At 40.5% G+C, this 15,544-nt stretch overlaps 1 protein-coding gene across 1 annotated transcript in view; it reads left to right on the top strand.

Moving 5' to 3' along the window:
• The first annotated feature begins 5,499 nt into the window (after positions 1-5,499).
• LOC115365438 (leucine-rich repeat transmembrane neuronal protein 4) overlaps positions 5,500-15,544 on the top strand; it is a 38,431-nt gene continuing 28,386 nt past the window's right edge. Inside the window, exons 1-2 of the mRNA XM_030060459.1 lie at positions 5,500-5,530; positions 6,069-7,609. Of these exons, the coding sequence (XP_029916319.1) occupies positions 5,500-5,530; positions 6,069-7,609 (1,572 nt within the window). The remainder of the gene's footprint in view (positions 5,531-6,068; positions 7,610-15,544) is intronic.

Genomic DNA, 15,544 nt, shown 5'->3' with positions numbered 1-15,544 from the left:
CATATTACCTGTGGTTAGCTGATATGAAGTAATGCATTCAAATGAATACTTGACTGAGACTGCATTAATACTCTCAGTCAAACAAGGCTTCCTCGGACGTCCATTGACTGTAGCAGGAATTCATTTATGAATTTCATAAAAAAATCACAGCTCAGGTGAATCAAAGATGTGTGAAAATGAGTGTATCTGTTACATTAATTCCCCCAGTGTTATGGTAGGCTATCACATTTCGCAATGCAATGTCAAACAAAATCAGAGCTTCAAAGAGTGTGCTGCTTCACACCTCAGAGATCACATGCTAATGATGTGTGGAAAAATGTGCTATTTGACAGTGATGCTGTAATGAGAGATTCCCTTACAAAATTCATGGAGAGGTGTTTTTTTTTTCTTTTTTTTTTTTTGACAATTTTTGCAGATTTAAAAAAAAATGTATTGTGCTGCATAGATTTCTCCACAAAAAAGAAACCTGCAGTCAGTAAGGAGGAAACTGATAGAAGAGATTACAGACTGCACCCACTGTCTCTCAGTAATCTTGTGACAGCACCAGGCGCCTTATCAAGCGGCTCTTATCTTGCATATGCAAAAAAATATAGAAAATGAGGAGAATATGTGTGCATGCCACCCAGATTTTGTAATTCTACAATATAATAATTTCCAGATAAGTGGCAGCTTCTATCTTCTAAATGCCAGTGACCGTTTGCATAGAGAAATGACAGTTGATAATACCTCACACTCTTTCATGTATTGTGCACAATTAATCTGTTTCAAGTCCATTGAGACAGATCAGGCTGTCAGTCCACGTTTACTGAATGATTTTAAAGTTAATCTTGGAAAAGTTATTGGTCATGCATAAAGCATGAGTTTATCATTTCCCTCCAGAAAGTTACATTTTGAATGTATGTCTAGACTCACTTCTATCCTGTTGCATAGATAGACTGATAATAGATAGATAGAAAGATAGATACAAATTTATTTCATATTTTTGTGTAGAAACTGAAGTATCTTCATGAATCTTCGACCTTTTACAATCTCTCTTGAGCCTTGCTTTTTTTTTTTTCTTAAAAAAAAAGATCTTCAGACATGACAAAGCACACCAAGCCCAAGCATCCCACCCAGCCAGACACTGTTTTGAACCATCATTTTGTGTGCAGAAAGAGGTCATCCATGCTTATATTTTCAAAATGGCCTTTCCTGACCTCTGAAAGACAGAAGCTGCCAAGTAATCCCTTGGTTAGAGCCCGTGCCCTTTGGTTCAAGAAGACAGGTGGATAGCATTAATCCAGCAAAATGTTAACATCGATGACCTTGCCTATTTTAAAGCGAGGGGCTCAACACACTGGTCAAGGAGCTTCAAATGAATTTTTGTCCACCTTTTTTTCCATGGAAACACCCCAATAGATGTGCATTCTGATCTAAAATGTTCTATTTTTCAGATTTTTCTTAGCACTCGGTTATTTACTAGAGTGTGTGCTATCAGTGGTGGGATGAAAGAGCATGATCACAACAAATTATGATCCTGAAAATGATTCATTTTGCAGGAAACTCTTAAGTATTACGGTTGTTTGGCTCTTTGGCTCTAAACGCAGGCGCTCATTACCATCATCTGTGTAACACGTTACCACATGGGACTGCTCATAGAAATGTACTTTTATGCATTAGAGCGATATTTAAAAGAGTAGACTATCATGAGAGCTTGTTAATTCTATTATGAAGATCATTTGCTGCTGAATGCTCTCTGTGAATGAATAGTTATGGGGTTTTGCCTTTACAGTGATAGGGTTTTAATGGAGAGAGTGTTTATTATTACCTTTTCTCATTAACCACATGAATGTTGTGGGTGGCGCCTCTGCACCTGATGTTTCATCATGTAAAATATTCCAAGTAGATACTTAATCACGCATGTGAAAAACACAAACTAAATAAAATCAAACATTATATGAATGTGGGTCAAAGGAGCAAGTCGTCAGCTTCTAATCAACAGAAACTTGCAAGAATTTCCTCAGTGCTGTCAGGGTGATTCATCTGAAAAACATTATTAAGCAGAGGAACATCTTTAAAAAAAAAAAAAAAAAACCCTTATCAGAATAAGTATCATAATATGAGGAAGACATAATAATTAAGCTGGAGTATGATGGGGATCAACTTTAACCCTTTCAGTCCTCCCACTGGGGGCTTTGTCATTGCTGTGCAGCTGAACTTTGTTCAAACCCAAAGAACTTTATTTTAAATTATAGTGGAGATCCCAAGGTGTCCAAAAATACCAAATATGTCCTGCTGGCCTACCTGGAAATGTGCATAAAATGATGCACAAGACGCCTTGGGTTTGAATATTTCAGTCAATATAATGTAGTTTCAGTGAAGCGTTTCAGGCAGCAGATACAAAATATGTATGTAACATTCTTGTACAATATGGAAAAAACAGGTCTTTTTTTCTAACTTTGAAGCTACTTAAGGGGAAATTTTAGAGAAAAACAGATTTTAAAAGGTAAGAAATCAACTAAATGTATATAATGTTCAAATATATGGACAAAACTGCAGCATCAAGGGATAAAGTACCCCGCGCATTTGGACAGGACCTTCCTCCTACAAATATTTACCCAATGTTTGGATATTATGGTTGTAGAATTCACTGAATAATTTAAGTTGAAAGTTGGGGTCAGATAAACTGTCAAGTAAGCAGAAACTGCTTTAGTTTTTTCTCTTCTTTTCTTTTCTTAATTATATGCCACCTACATTTTTGCACTCTGTTACAGTAGGATTTATTATGCTGCAAAAAAGCAGGTCCCTCCCTTGCTGTATTATTCAGGGCTCAGTCACTCACAGACAGTCATTAAACTTTCATAGGACACAATTTGGGGGCTGAGTTGTTTGCAAAGTGAGGTGAGTGCATATGGTGACAGTATACTGTACCTTTGGTGTTGTGTAAAGCATCGGTTCCCATATTTTTGTGTCAACAGCTCCAACATAGATGTGAAAATGCACTGATGTCAATTTGGTAACATTTTGTTGGGTATGATTTAGTTATGAATTTATACTTTAGGTAGGGAGATAACAGTGGAGGTGTGAAACTTCTGCTAAGAATATAATTCCTCCATATTTTTCTGTTGTCTCATTGGACTTTTGTGTTGTAAATGTGCTGCTAATAAAATTTAACTGTTCTTTATTTCACTTGAAGACCCACTGGAGCCCCATTAATTGGATCCCTGGGGTCACAAAATCTGATTTAGGGCAGAAGAAACACAAGTCCTTATTTTATTTGAAGCTTATTGTTTTGACAATCAGTCAAATTCAGACGTAACACACGTCAAAGTAACACACATAAAGCAGGAAAACTTGCAAGTTGGGACTGTTGCGAGGAGTAAGGTGGTGATATTGCTTCCAGTGTTGAATATATAACATTTTCTGACTATAAATATACTAACCTGTGAAACTGAATTATTGATCCACTGTATTTCTGCATTCCCTGCATATGCCGGTTATAGCAAATACCCAAAGCTGGATGAAATGCAAAAGTGGGTCATGTCAGATTTGTTCAACAACATAAGTCAGAATTGATGCACAGACCACAGGGAATTAAATGAAACTTAACACGGGATGATGGCACTACAGCAGTGTACTATGAATTCCTAATAGGTATCATATTTCTCCTCATGAAACTCTTAGAATTTGTATCCGCAGATCATTCGTTTTTTGACAGTTCACACATCAAATTGACCAGTTCCTTGACCTGTGGATGAAGTGAGAGGAGAAATGGGGTGAAGGGGACAAACTGTTCAGCTGGGTCATTAGTGTGAAATACAGCTTTCCTCACCAACCTCAGACAGATGAAATTGAGGCACTACGTCAGAAGACTTGACAAAAAAAAAAAAAAAAAAAAAAAAAAAAACAGCTCACATGTAACTAGTCACCAGTGAGTCAGAGCAAAGTGGAGAAACAAAGACAGAAGGAAACACAAACACAGCACAGGACACATGCCAGTCATGTTTGCACAGTCACGGCTGTCTATTTGCACTGATTCTCTGTGTCATAGTTGCAGTGATTGTGATATATTGAATATATTGTAGTTATGCACCTTCACTCATCCAACTGTTCCAATGTTGACATGCATGATAGAGCCCCCCACATAAACCTACAGTTCATCCAGCTGCTTTTTTCAGGTTAGGGTCACCTGTAGCTTTCAGTGTGGAGCACCAACTTTACAGGGTACACACTGTGAACAGTGTAGAAAGCATTGTATTTGACAGTTCCCCATTGCCACATGATAAAACTCTAGCAAAGATGGTGTGGGGGTGGTGGCCTCCAGTTACCAGACTGATGCTCACAAAGGGAATTTAAGCACTCACTATAACTGATGTGCAAGATGCTTCACTTTATACTTTTTGTTTCCACCCATTTTCCTGTACAAACCAACTGCAATATTGTCTCAAATGTTCATTAATGTCCATTAACAGTAATTACTCCGCTCATTAAGTGCAAGGGCTGAGGGACCCATTAGAAGTGATGAGTTTGACCGTGACTCAAAGTCCCATTATGAGGCCTTGAGAACATCCTTTTGTGTACACTACGCATTTTTGTGTCAGTGTGCAGCAAAGAGATGAGGACAAAAAATAATTTCCTCCACTGAGCTTTTCAACTTTGTTTCATAATGACAAGTAGGACCATATGGGGGGAAAGTGGTAACTTACAGACAACTATGGCATGCAGCCCATTTGTTCCCTGCTGTTTGGAACCTGTCTTTATATTATTGACCAGCCTGACTCAGTGTGCATCCATTATAGAAATAGCGTTAATTATTATGCCAGCTCATAATGCTCTGCAACAAAGAAGTCAGTAATGGTGAGATTTGGAGGGAGTCGTTCATTGACCAGGAGAGGGCATCTCAAGTCTTTAAACGAGCAGCAGCGAGCTCAGTATAATCCTACACCAACATCATTCCTGTTGCTATAAGACAACCCGATCCTATTCTAGATGCCACGGTCAGCGGGTCTAATCCATAGCAGACTGCGCCCAGTCCCTCTCCTGTCCACATTTGACTCGGGATCCATTAAACTTGACGCATTTCGGACGACAATTACACATCTCAAATTTATTTTACTTCATCGATTTCTAATAGATTTTATACCAGTGAAATTCAACAATTGGGGACTCCCGATGCGTCTTTTAAATCTATCTTACAGACAGCTAAACAAGGGGTAAATGATTCCCATCAAGCTTAAAGCTTGAGTGCGTCTACCCAAGGGCTATTCTTGGATCGCAGCCAGAATTATGCATAATCACGCTCATGTTGTTCGGTAACGTAGGAAACTACAGACAGAGGTTGGTTCACACCTTCTGGAGCTGCTAACATCTCCGACAGGTGTGCGGCTGTGCGCAAAGCGGCTCTGGCTACGGCGCAAAGTGCGTAGCTCGGCGTCCTGGGGACGTGTCCAACTATTTGGACTAAACGCCTGGTGCGTCTAACATGTGGACCTGGGACGGATGCAACAGAGAGCCCTAAACATGAGGAGGAGCCGACACCGCGCAAATATGGGTATGTACACACTGTTCTATAGGACTCTTAGCCTGTGTTATTTTTTTTGCACAAAGTCCTTGTCATTTGTCTAATTACAATTCATTCAAAGCCAGTGCTGCTGATTTTTTTTTTTTTTTTTTTTCCATCGCTTATGAATGATGACTGCAGGCTGTAGGATCTGGCAAGGATTTTGCTCTCACCAACTATTTGACAGATCATGCGTGATGCATTTGGTGATCAATCACTGCTCCCATGTCCCAAGAAAAGGCGTTTGACAGTGATAATGGATGTAAATGTGTGTTCAGCCTGAACAGAGTTGCAATGAACACAGGAATGCAAATTAAGTAGGCTGCCTAGTCCGCAAATAACCCCCCTCCCCTTATTAACAAATGCAATAACCTTATAGTAAGGATTATTACATGTGGATCTCTGATTTAATTATCTATCCTATTCTATTCTATTCTTTTCTATTCTATTCTATTCTGTAGATGCTGGATATGTTTGGTCTGTCCTCTTTCCTCTTTCATTACTCTATCACTTTTCTGTGTATCTGCAGGACTTCCTGTGCTTTTCAAATGGCTTGTATTCACAGTATTGGTGCCTGCCTGGCTGGTTGCTGCTCCAAGCGCCATCCGTGAACGTCCCTGCCCCCAGAGCTGTAGATGTGATGGGAAAATAATATACTGTGAATCCAATGCCTTCCGTGACGTGCCAGGCAATGTGTCTGTAGGAACGCAGGGCCTCTCCCTGCGTTACAACAGCCTGGTGAACCTCAGAGCCCGTCAGTTTTCAGGCTTGAGTCAACTGGTGTGGCTGTATCTTGACCACAACTACATCAATGCGGTGGATGGACAAGCTTTCCATGGGATACGGAGGCTCAAAGAACTGATTCTCAGCTCCAACAAGATCACACAGCTAAAAAACAACACATTCCACGATGTCCCAAATTTGCGCAATCTTGACCTGTCCTACAATAAACTGCAGGTTCTGCAGCCAAGCCAATTCCAGGGTCTACGGAAACTGCTCAGTCTACACTTGAGGTCAAATTCCTTAAAAACTGTCCCGATGCGAGTTTTTCTGGACTGTCGCAATCTGGAATTTCTTGATATTGGCTATAACAGGCTACGGAGCCTCACACGTAATGCCTTCGCCGGACTCCTTAAGCTCATTGAGCTTCATTTGGAGCACAACCAGTTTTCCAAGATAAATTTTGCTCACTTTCCCCGGCTGACTAACCTGAGAGCACTCTATTTGCAGTGGAACCGTATCAAATCTATAACCCAGGGCCTACCGTGGATGTGGACATCCTTGCAAAAGCTGGATATCTCAGGTAATGAACTCCAAGTGCTGGATGTGAGTACATTCCAATGCCTGCCCAATCTGCAGACTCTCAACCTGGACTCCAACAAACTCAGCAATATTTCCCAGCAGACACTGGAAGCTTGGATCTCACTCACCACCATCAGTCTGGCTGGAAATGTGTGGTACTGTAACCCCAGCATATGTCCTCTGGTGGCCTGGCTGAGGGCATTTAAAGGTAACAAGGAGTCCACTATGATTTGTGCGGGCCCTAAGGAGGCACAAGGTGAGAAAGTAAATGATGTGGTGGAGAGTCTTAATATCTGTACGGCAACACCTACCCCTGTTTCCTCAACCACATCCGCCCTCACTTCCCCATCTCAGCCAAAGCTGCAGCCTCTTCCCACACAGTCTGTCGTGGATAAGAAGCTGATCTGGAACAGGACGGCCTCCCCCTCTCCCTCTGAGGTCTCCCCCACAATCCCTTTGCCAGACACTGAGTATGTGTCCTTCCACAAGATCATAGCCGGCAGCGTGGCCCTCCTTTTATCTGTGGCTATAATTCTGCTGGTTATCTACGTCTCATGGAAGCGATATCCCAGCAGCATCAAACAGCTACAGCAGCGCTCCATGGTGAAAAAGCGCCAGAAAAAGGCGCGGGAGACTGAGCGCTCCCTCAATTCACCACTGCAAGAGTACTATGTGGACTACAAGCCTACACACTCAGAGACTATGGATGTGCTGGTTAATGGGACAGGACCCTACACATACACCATCTCAGGCTCCAGAGAATGCGAGGTATGACCGTTGCCCTCCAAAAATCCATTTCCACTGCGAGGCACGAGAGGTAAATTTTCTAAAAAAATATGCAGAGAAACATGTTCTTTTCTCCTGTGGTCTTGTCTGTCTTGGGATTAGGAGGTAAAGGTCAGTGCATGGTGACTTGTATTGCAATGTGCTGCGTTTGTTCAATTCCGTTTGATTACCCACCGGCTGTCCTAAATCACGTGGCTCTGAAGTTATATAGGTATTGATACGATTTCCATTAGCTGAAACTGCAGCAGTATCTCATCTTTCTGGGTTGCAGTCACAAAGATAAAGTGCAAAACTTACATCAGATATAACATCATATATAAAGTAAGGCAAAGTATGCCCATCCTTCATTCCTGACATAAGCGATCTCATTGATGGATCCATATATTTTCAGTCAGGCAGTTACTTATTCACAAATGGCTTGCTGTCCAGAGTGGAATGATAAAAATGTATTGGATCAAGTCACTGTGCAGGTGGTCCTCTCCTATCCTGTGTGTTTGCTACAACAGCAGTGCTTTATTTGTGGCAAATATGTGAGTCATATGAGACTTGATATTTGTTTTGCTGCTATATTAAATATGTAATTATTTGCAATCTTTCCAGCTTATCATATATGTCTCCCTCTCTCTTTCTGCCTCTAGCCATAGATTACTTAAGGTTTTATTCATTAGTTTAATTTACAAGGTACAAACAGTCAGCGCAGGCTGAATAACGTCATAAAGGCCCGGAGCCGAATAAAAGCTAAATTATGCATTTGGCCTTGATTTCTGTTATGCCTTTGTATACTACTATTGCAATATGCAACAGTGTGTTCAAACTGCAGTATGTTATTTTGCCTAATTTCAGAAATATAGAGCAAATCTTATGCAAACTGAAATTCCCAGTCTCAAGTCTGCAAATTTATATTCTCATCCTGAGGCTAAACTCCTTTACATGACTGCCTCTCAGCTACTGTACGGCACAAAGGGATTGAGACAGAAAGTCCTGACAGAAAGACTAATCAATTTGCTCATGCTTAATTAGGCACTTTTTGCCTGTGTACTCCTTTTTCCCTAATGCTATACATCTGTCTTCCCCTGTCCAGCAGCTTTTTTCATTTGGCAGTATGGTAAAGTGTGATTAACAGTACATGCTGTGATGGGAGAGACGTAGTGTCACTGAGTCTCTGCTGCACCTTTATTGTCTCTGGGCTCCTTTTGTCGGACTAACCAGACATGCCGAGGAGTGCAGGAGACATCTTTCTCCTCCATTGTACCTGTCAGCACGGCTCAGAGAAGAAGTTTTATCTCCCACTGACACTCAGCTCATTTCCTATATTCCACACAGACCTTATAAATCATTTTGTAAAATATATTTTAAGACAGTGGCAGCCACTGTGCTGGAATGCAGTGTAGCACCACTTCCCCTCTTGTTTTGCTCTCTGCTGAAGCCACTGGAGGGGGCGAGCGCAAATACGTTTCATTGTTTTCAGTAATGTCAGATAATATGAAGTACACAGGTTGCTAAATCAGCTCTTTGTCACAATATCTGTGGCAGAGCATTTCTCAAATACAAGGGAAGCTTGAGGTGAGACAGTTGCCTTATCAATCTTGTAGCTTTCGTGTGAGAATGTGGCGTGGGAGCATTAAATGGCAGACCTAATGGGGCTTCTGCTAGCTAGAATAACTAATAGCCCATCAGAGGTAAGGAGCCGAGACTTCCCTCAGCTTTGTTATTCCTTGCCCTCTACAGCTCAGGGAGCAGCCTGAGCTGTTAAAAATGTAATAGGAATTTTTTTTTTTTTTCATGTGTGTGTGCGTGCGTGTGTGTGTGTGTGTGTGTGTGTGTTACATTTGGTGCCAAACCCTGCAATGCAAACTACAAATGCAAAGTACATCGGGAGGCACATCTTTATAGAATAAACAATTTTAAGAGTTTGTAAACTACTACCAGTTTAAAATATATTTAGGTTAAAAAAAATTGGTGCATTTACCCTTTCAAACTGTTACAAACTGCTGCATTATTCAACCACATTTATATCAGGCATGGAACTAAATGCATCAAAATTCAGTATGTTGCAGTACAAAAAGCCCATGATGTGCGATGATGTTGTCTAGGGCTATTTTCATCACAATACCGGCAGTTTAGCACATTCCTCTCTGATATATGTGAAGGCATTTCAGTTTTATTGGATAGCACACAGTGCAGGGTGTCAAGGAAGATGAAAGTGAGCAAGATGGCATATCTGAAAAGGGCTGCTCCAGAGGTTCAAACTCACAATGTCAGAGGCACGTTGCAGAGTGTACGTCCTAACCCAGCGAGCCTCCAGGACACTATTTTAGCTGTACAAGATAGCAAGCACTTAAGCTATTAGCTTCATTTTCAATCAGGAGAATGAGCCTTGCAAGTGAGGCCTGTTATCTTTTGCACATGCGCAGCCCGGCGGACTTGGAGTCACATTGTTTCTATTGATCTCCTCCAGGCACAGCTCGGCTACTTGGGCTGGAAACTGCGAGCTAAACCCATCGAATGCAAATTTCTGATGAACACTTTGAACTGTGCAGCTCCATGGTCTTCCTTGGGCTTTGCTCTGTGGCACATTATGCCAAAAAAATTGTGTGCCATCCATTTCTCTACTTGTACAACAGCTGCAGTAGCTGCTGTCCACCCACGGAACAGCCCTGCAAAAGTTACTTGAGAAAATATCAAAATGAAAAATCCCACCATCGCAGCCAAAGGCGGTTCTTGTACTTGGCTACAATTTGCCGGCATTAACAAGGTGAGGCGATCCTGCACATAGAAAATTAAAGTTGTGCTGTGAGAGGGCCAGAGGAAACGAGAGAGATCTGCAACCACTGGCATCGCCGGCTGACATGCAAAAGCCTCGTGCAATATAGACTATAGAGCAGAGGGTCGACTCATTTGTCACTAAGCTGAAAGATTAAGGAGCACTTTGGCCTGAATCAAGCTGTTTTCATCTTTTCATACATTTCACACATGTGGGAATCCAAGCTACCACCCTGGCTATATTAAAAACTAATGGCCCTTATAAGTATTTGCCTTGGACCAATATTGCAGCTGTGGGCTCATTTTATTCAGCAAACATTTGTATAACTCCTGGCCACTATAGTACAAGCCCGGCCTTAAAAATGTCAAAAACCAAAATGTAAAGATCAACAAGCAAAAAATGCCGCCTCACTAGCCAAGTAGACGGCACTCGCTTCATCTCTGCAAGCACATAAATAAATGGGCAGAACGCATGGCCGATCATTTAAAGTGAATATCATCTGTTTCTGTGTTTATTGCTTCCTTGGGAAATAATGATTAGCAAGCGACATAACTGGCATTTATGTTTTGCTGTTTTCTTTTTTTTTTTTTTCTTTGTGTTGTGTTGAGTTGAGTTGTGTTAGCTATGTAACCGAGTCACAAGCTTGAGGAGAAGACTGAAAGACCTTTGCCAAGTGAGTTTTCCAGTTAGGGAGCTTTCATGTTTGTTGATGGATTTGGCTTGCTGCAGCTTATCGAGACTCACTGGAGACATTAACGATTTTAGACGCAAAAAATAAAATAAATAAATACATATAAATACATATATATTGGTATTTGTACTTGTTTTCTTTTTCTTTCCTTTGGTGGCCTTGCTCTTCGCACCTTCCATTTTTCTTATGTAACACAATCACACACCAATTTTGTCCGCAGCCACCACTTAATGAGAAAAATTAACACAAGTTATTCAGCGCGAGCAAAAGCGAGGGGACCCACGATCCTTGGAGAAGAAGGCAATTAGAAAGCAGCAGTAGTTTATTTTTATTATAACAGGTTATATTGTAAAAACAGGTCCACTTGAGTAAAACTCATGCAGCATTAAAGCAGGAAGCCACTGTCTGTAAAGTAAATTGGCTGCTGCTGTAACATTTTAAAGGAATTGCAGAAGTGAGGAAATGTTACATCTGCCTGTTCTGTTTCTAGTGTTAAGCTTTGCATCATTTTTCTGATGTTGATAGGTATGACTTGCCATTTTTAAGTGGTAATTTAAAACCCTCTTCAATAGACTTGTGTGCACAATCAGCCACACCACACTAGCTCAAGGTGCTATGCTACACCGGGGACCTGTTCCAAGGTAACTTATCTAAACAGTTTTAGAAATTTCTCTCTTTGATTGTGAGATCCTTTTGCCACGCACGTCCTTACTTAATTTGTGTACCGCTTTGGAGCCAAATACATTGCTCATCAAAAGAACAGGTCCAGTGTTATTCGGCGAACAGTTCTGTTTTTGCTCCCGAGAGATGAACTTACCTAGAGTTGTCATTTCTGAATCAGTCGAGGCTTGAAAGTTGCACTTTCAGGGTCACTCATATAATTTGGCCAAACAAATTCAATGTTCCTGTGAAAAATACAGGACATTGCTGAACTCATATAGTTCCCAGCGTTTCCCCTGGAGGCTGTGATTTGAGTTAAACACATGCAGTTGAGTTGTCGTTACCACGCACAAAGCTATGTTCACAACTCAGACCTGTGTATCTTTGGTATTTAACACCTCTCAGGCTGCTGTGTGTGTGTGTGTGTGTGTGTGTGTGTGTGTGTGTGTGTGTGTGTGTGTGTGTGTGTGTGTGTGTGTGTGCATGTGATTTCCTCCCAAAATAAATGTGTCCTGAGATGTTTATGATTCAGACTTCTGACAGAAGTTCTTTTTAGAGGTGCAACATCTGCTCTCGAGAGGAGGTGGAATAAATCTAACGAACTTAGCAACATTATGATTAGAAGCACACAAAAGTTCTGTGCAGTTCTAGGCCCGTAGCCTGAGATGTCTCCTGCGTATGAATATGGCAGTGGTTGCTTCATGATAATTAATCTCAGTATGGTTTTCTTCAGTTCAATTGATACTTTTTAATTGTATTATTCTTAGTGTGCTTCCAAATGATGCATGTCTCAGCCGTAGTAAGCCATCCAATATTATGTTCACCCTCCAGGCTTCAGCACAGAAAACACTGAGTTTCACTCTGGGTTAGATGTACACTAGATATTTACAGTGCGTATAAAATGAACCAATTTCTACAAACTGTGATTAGATACACTAGCTAATGCAGTTCAAACAAATAATAGTGGCAGGTCATTGAAGATAAAATCCGGTGGTAACAAAAGCGTAAAAGAAAATCTTTTATTATCATTATTGTTTACAGCCAGGTGCTTTTTAAAGGGGCACATGCAATCAACGGCTCATTCTCCAAGAGCTATCTGCTGGGGGGGAAAAAAACCCTGCTCTCCAGTCAGGAAGGCAACACAATTGGTTGATTTCAATATTTTGGAGGCAGCATCCCAAAATAACAGTTAAGGAACCCTTACAGCACCCAAGTGTAACACAAAGACCTTAAACTGTCTATTTCCAGTGTTATCTAAGCAATTTATGCACACAGCTTCGAGGAAAGACACTCAACTCTGCTGAAGAAAGATATTGGAGATGTGCCCTCTATTTCTGGGCCCATTTTGTTGTTTGCTGGTGTATTTAACTTATTCCCTTGGATAACCGGCCAAATGCAGACAACCTGACGTCACGCTTAGAAATTTCCTGTGCGGCTTCAATGGAGTTTATAAGCAGAAACATTCTCAGCTATCTAAAACATCAATAGTAAAATGTCAGGTTTTGGTGTCACTTCTGAAGAACCAAAGACCAAGAACGACTATCTGGACTCTCCATTTTGCATCGAAGTTCAACAAGCATACAGGCAGAAATCCATCATTGCAGAGGCAGAGCGATCCCTCTGTTTTCACCGCCAGTAACCTCAGTAAATCAGAGTGCAATGCAACCACAAGACAGTGACAGTGACTCTTGCTTGCTTTTTTTTTTCGCCTCTGTATAATGGGAGAAGCTGCACACCTGTGGATTGCAGGTGCCACTGCAACAAAGTCCTAGAGGCAGAATCCAAATAGAGAGAATTCACAATAATAATGAATGAATGAATGAATAATAATGATGATAATGACATCTTCACATGGATGTGTTGCAATGATTTATTTTTTTCCTCACCTAAAAATGTTCAGTCTCTCTTCTCTTACTGTTCTTTTGCTATCCCAGTTCTTATCACTCTCTCCACCTACATGCAGAACTCACTCAACAAATGCATGGCCATCCTGCAGGGGTTATTGAAAAGCACTCTGAGAACCGTAGGAAATCACTAACTGAAGTATTTTTTAATTTGATTATTTATTTGATAGGGACAGAGCACATTAATTAACATCAGTATAGAATGCAAGCTGTAAACATGTTGATGTTAGCAAGAATGCTAATTTACATCCATAGTCCCTAGGCAGGTAACACAAAAACATGCAATATAAGAAACAATATGCAAATACAAATATATAAGTACACAGTACATTATGCATATGTGTGGCTAAACGTGATCACTGTTTGGTTTTAGTTGAGCATATGTAGGGCATATCCAACAAGTGGTAGGCTTTTCCATAATTTACCTCCCTGCACTGAAGTAGAAATAGACTAAAGGAGTGGGGGAAGTGGATATGCCAAGAAAAGATATCAAAAATGATTGATGGCAAACAACAGTTTCAGTGTATCTGATGGTGGATTTTGTCATTACGTCTTCAGTCTGAACTGGAGCCTTTCAGAGATAGATCACCCTCAGTTTATAGTAGTTTCTAGTACTTTCAGTTAAAGCTCACATGCATAATCAGTGATAATTCTGCCTTAATAGGGTTTGACAGATGCTTATCCCCCACTTCACGGAAACTCAGGCAGTACAGACAGAACAAATAATGAAACTTGTGAAAAAAAAAAAAAAAAAAAAAAAAACAGGCATAACATTTTGTGCTGTTTTATGGTCACAGCAGCCATATTAATTTTTCAACTCAGCTCGAAGCAATTAGTGCCTACTTAGTTGTTCATTTTATTATGATTCATTTAATTATGGTTATTAAGTTAATTTGACTGAGATACTGTAGCTCTGTCTACTGTGTCACATTCATTCACCGCAAAAGCCATTGAGAGCAATGCTAAAAACAATGAAATGTTGATTTGGCATGTTACTACATGCTGTATCAAGTTGATGGCCTGTTAATTTCACTGAAATGTACACCGCCTCTGCAGCGGAACTAGGCACAGTTACCTGTGACTAAGGCGGCTGCTTCGTTTCTGTTTCTCTTGTGTGAAGAATTTTAATATAATATTAAATTTTGCCCCAAGAATCATATTGTGATATCCCAAGAAACTGAAACCTCTTCATCGCTGTATAAGTTCTCAGTCTGTGTTTTTGCTGCTGTGTGATGGTAAGGACTGGTGAGTCAGTCAGTACAAAAGGAGAAAGATGCGGCATCTTTTTCAAACTTCTCCTCTTTGTTTTACCTGCTGGGAGGATAGGTTAGTATGAAACACCTCTGAGGCAACTCAATGCGTGGGGTGAGATTGCCCTCAAAATAAGTGTAACCTGAGCTGTTCCTGTGACAGAAGTTCCTTTTGGACCAGTGGTACCTGTAGGCATCACTGCAGCTGAGCCTCTCTGATCTATACTTCCACATTTATAAAAATGGTGAAATTGCTGAAAGCTAGCATACCTGTGTTGTTCCTCTTTTTCTTTATTTACCCTTCCACCCAAAACTTTAGACTTATGTACTTGAAGATATCAACTCCATGCAAACTTTAAATTGTACAACTATACTTGTAAAAATGAATGACAAAGAAATTGTGACAGCATTAGACGGTGGTGCTGTAACCATTTGGTCAAGCAGTAAAAATTTCAAAAGGTCAAACTCTGCAACCATTTATCCTAGAGCAGGGTTCCTTAAAGTTATTACTCATCTGATTTTTACTTAAGGAGGACCAGAACAATCGGCAATGACAAAGTAACATTTGATCAACTCACTAATAACTTTTAAGCAACATACATTTAAGTTCAAGACAGTCAAAAGAGTGAAAACACATTTGAGCCTTGT

The sequence above is a fragment of the Myripristis murdjan genome, chromosome 9 (assembly GCF_902150065.1).
Source record: "Myripristis murdjan chromosome 9, fMyrMur1.1, whole genome shotgun sequence".
Taxonomy (NCBI): Eukaryota; Metazoa; Chordata; class Actinopteri; order Holocentriformes; family Holocentridae; genus Myripristis; species Myripristis murdjan.
This window is presented reverse-complemented; position numbering and strand designations above follow the sequence as displayed.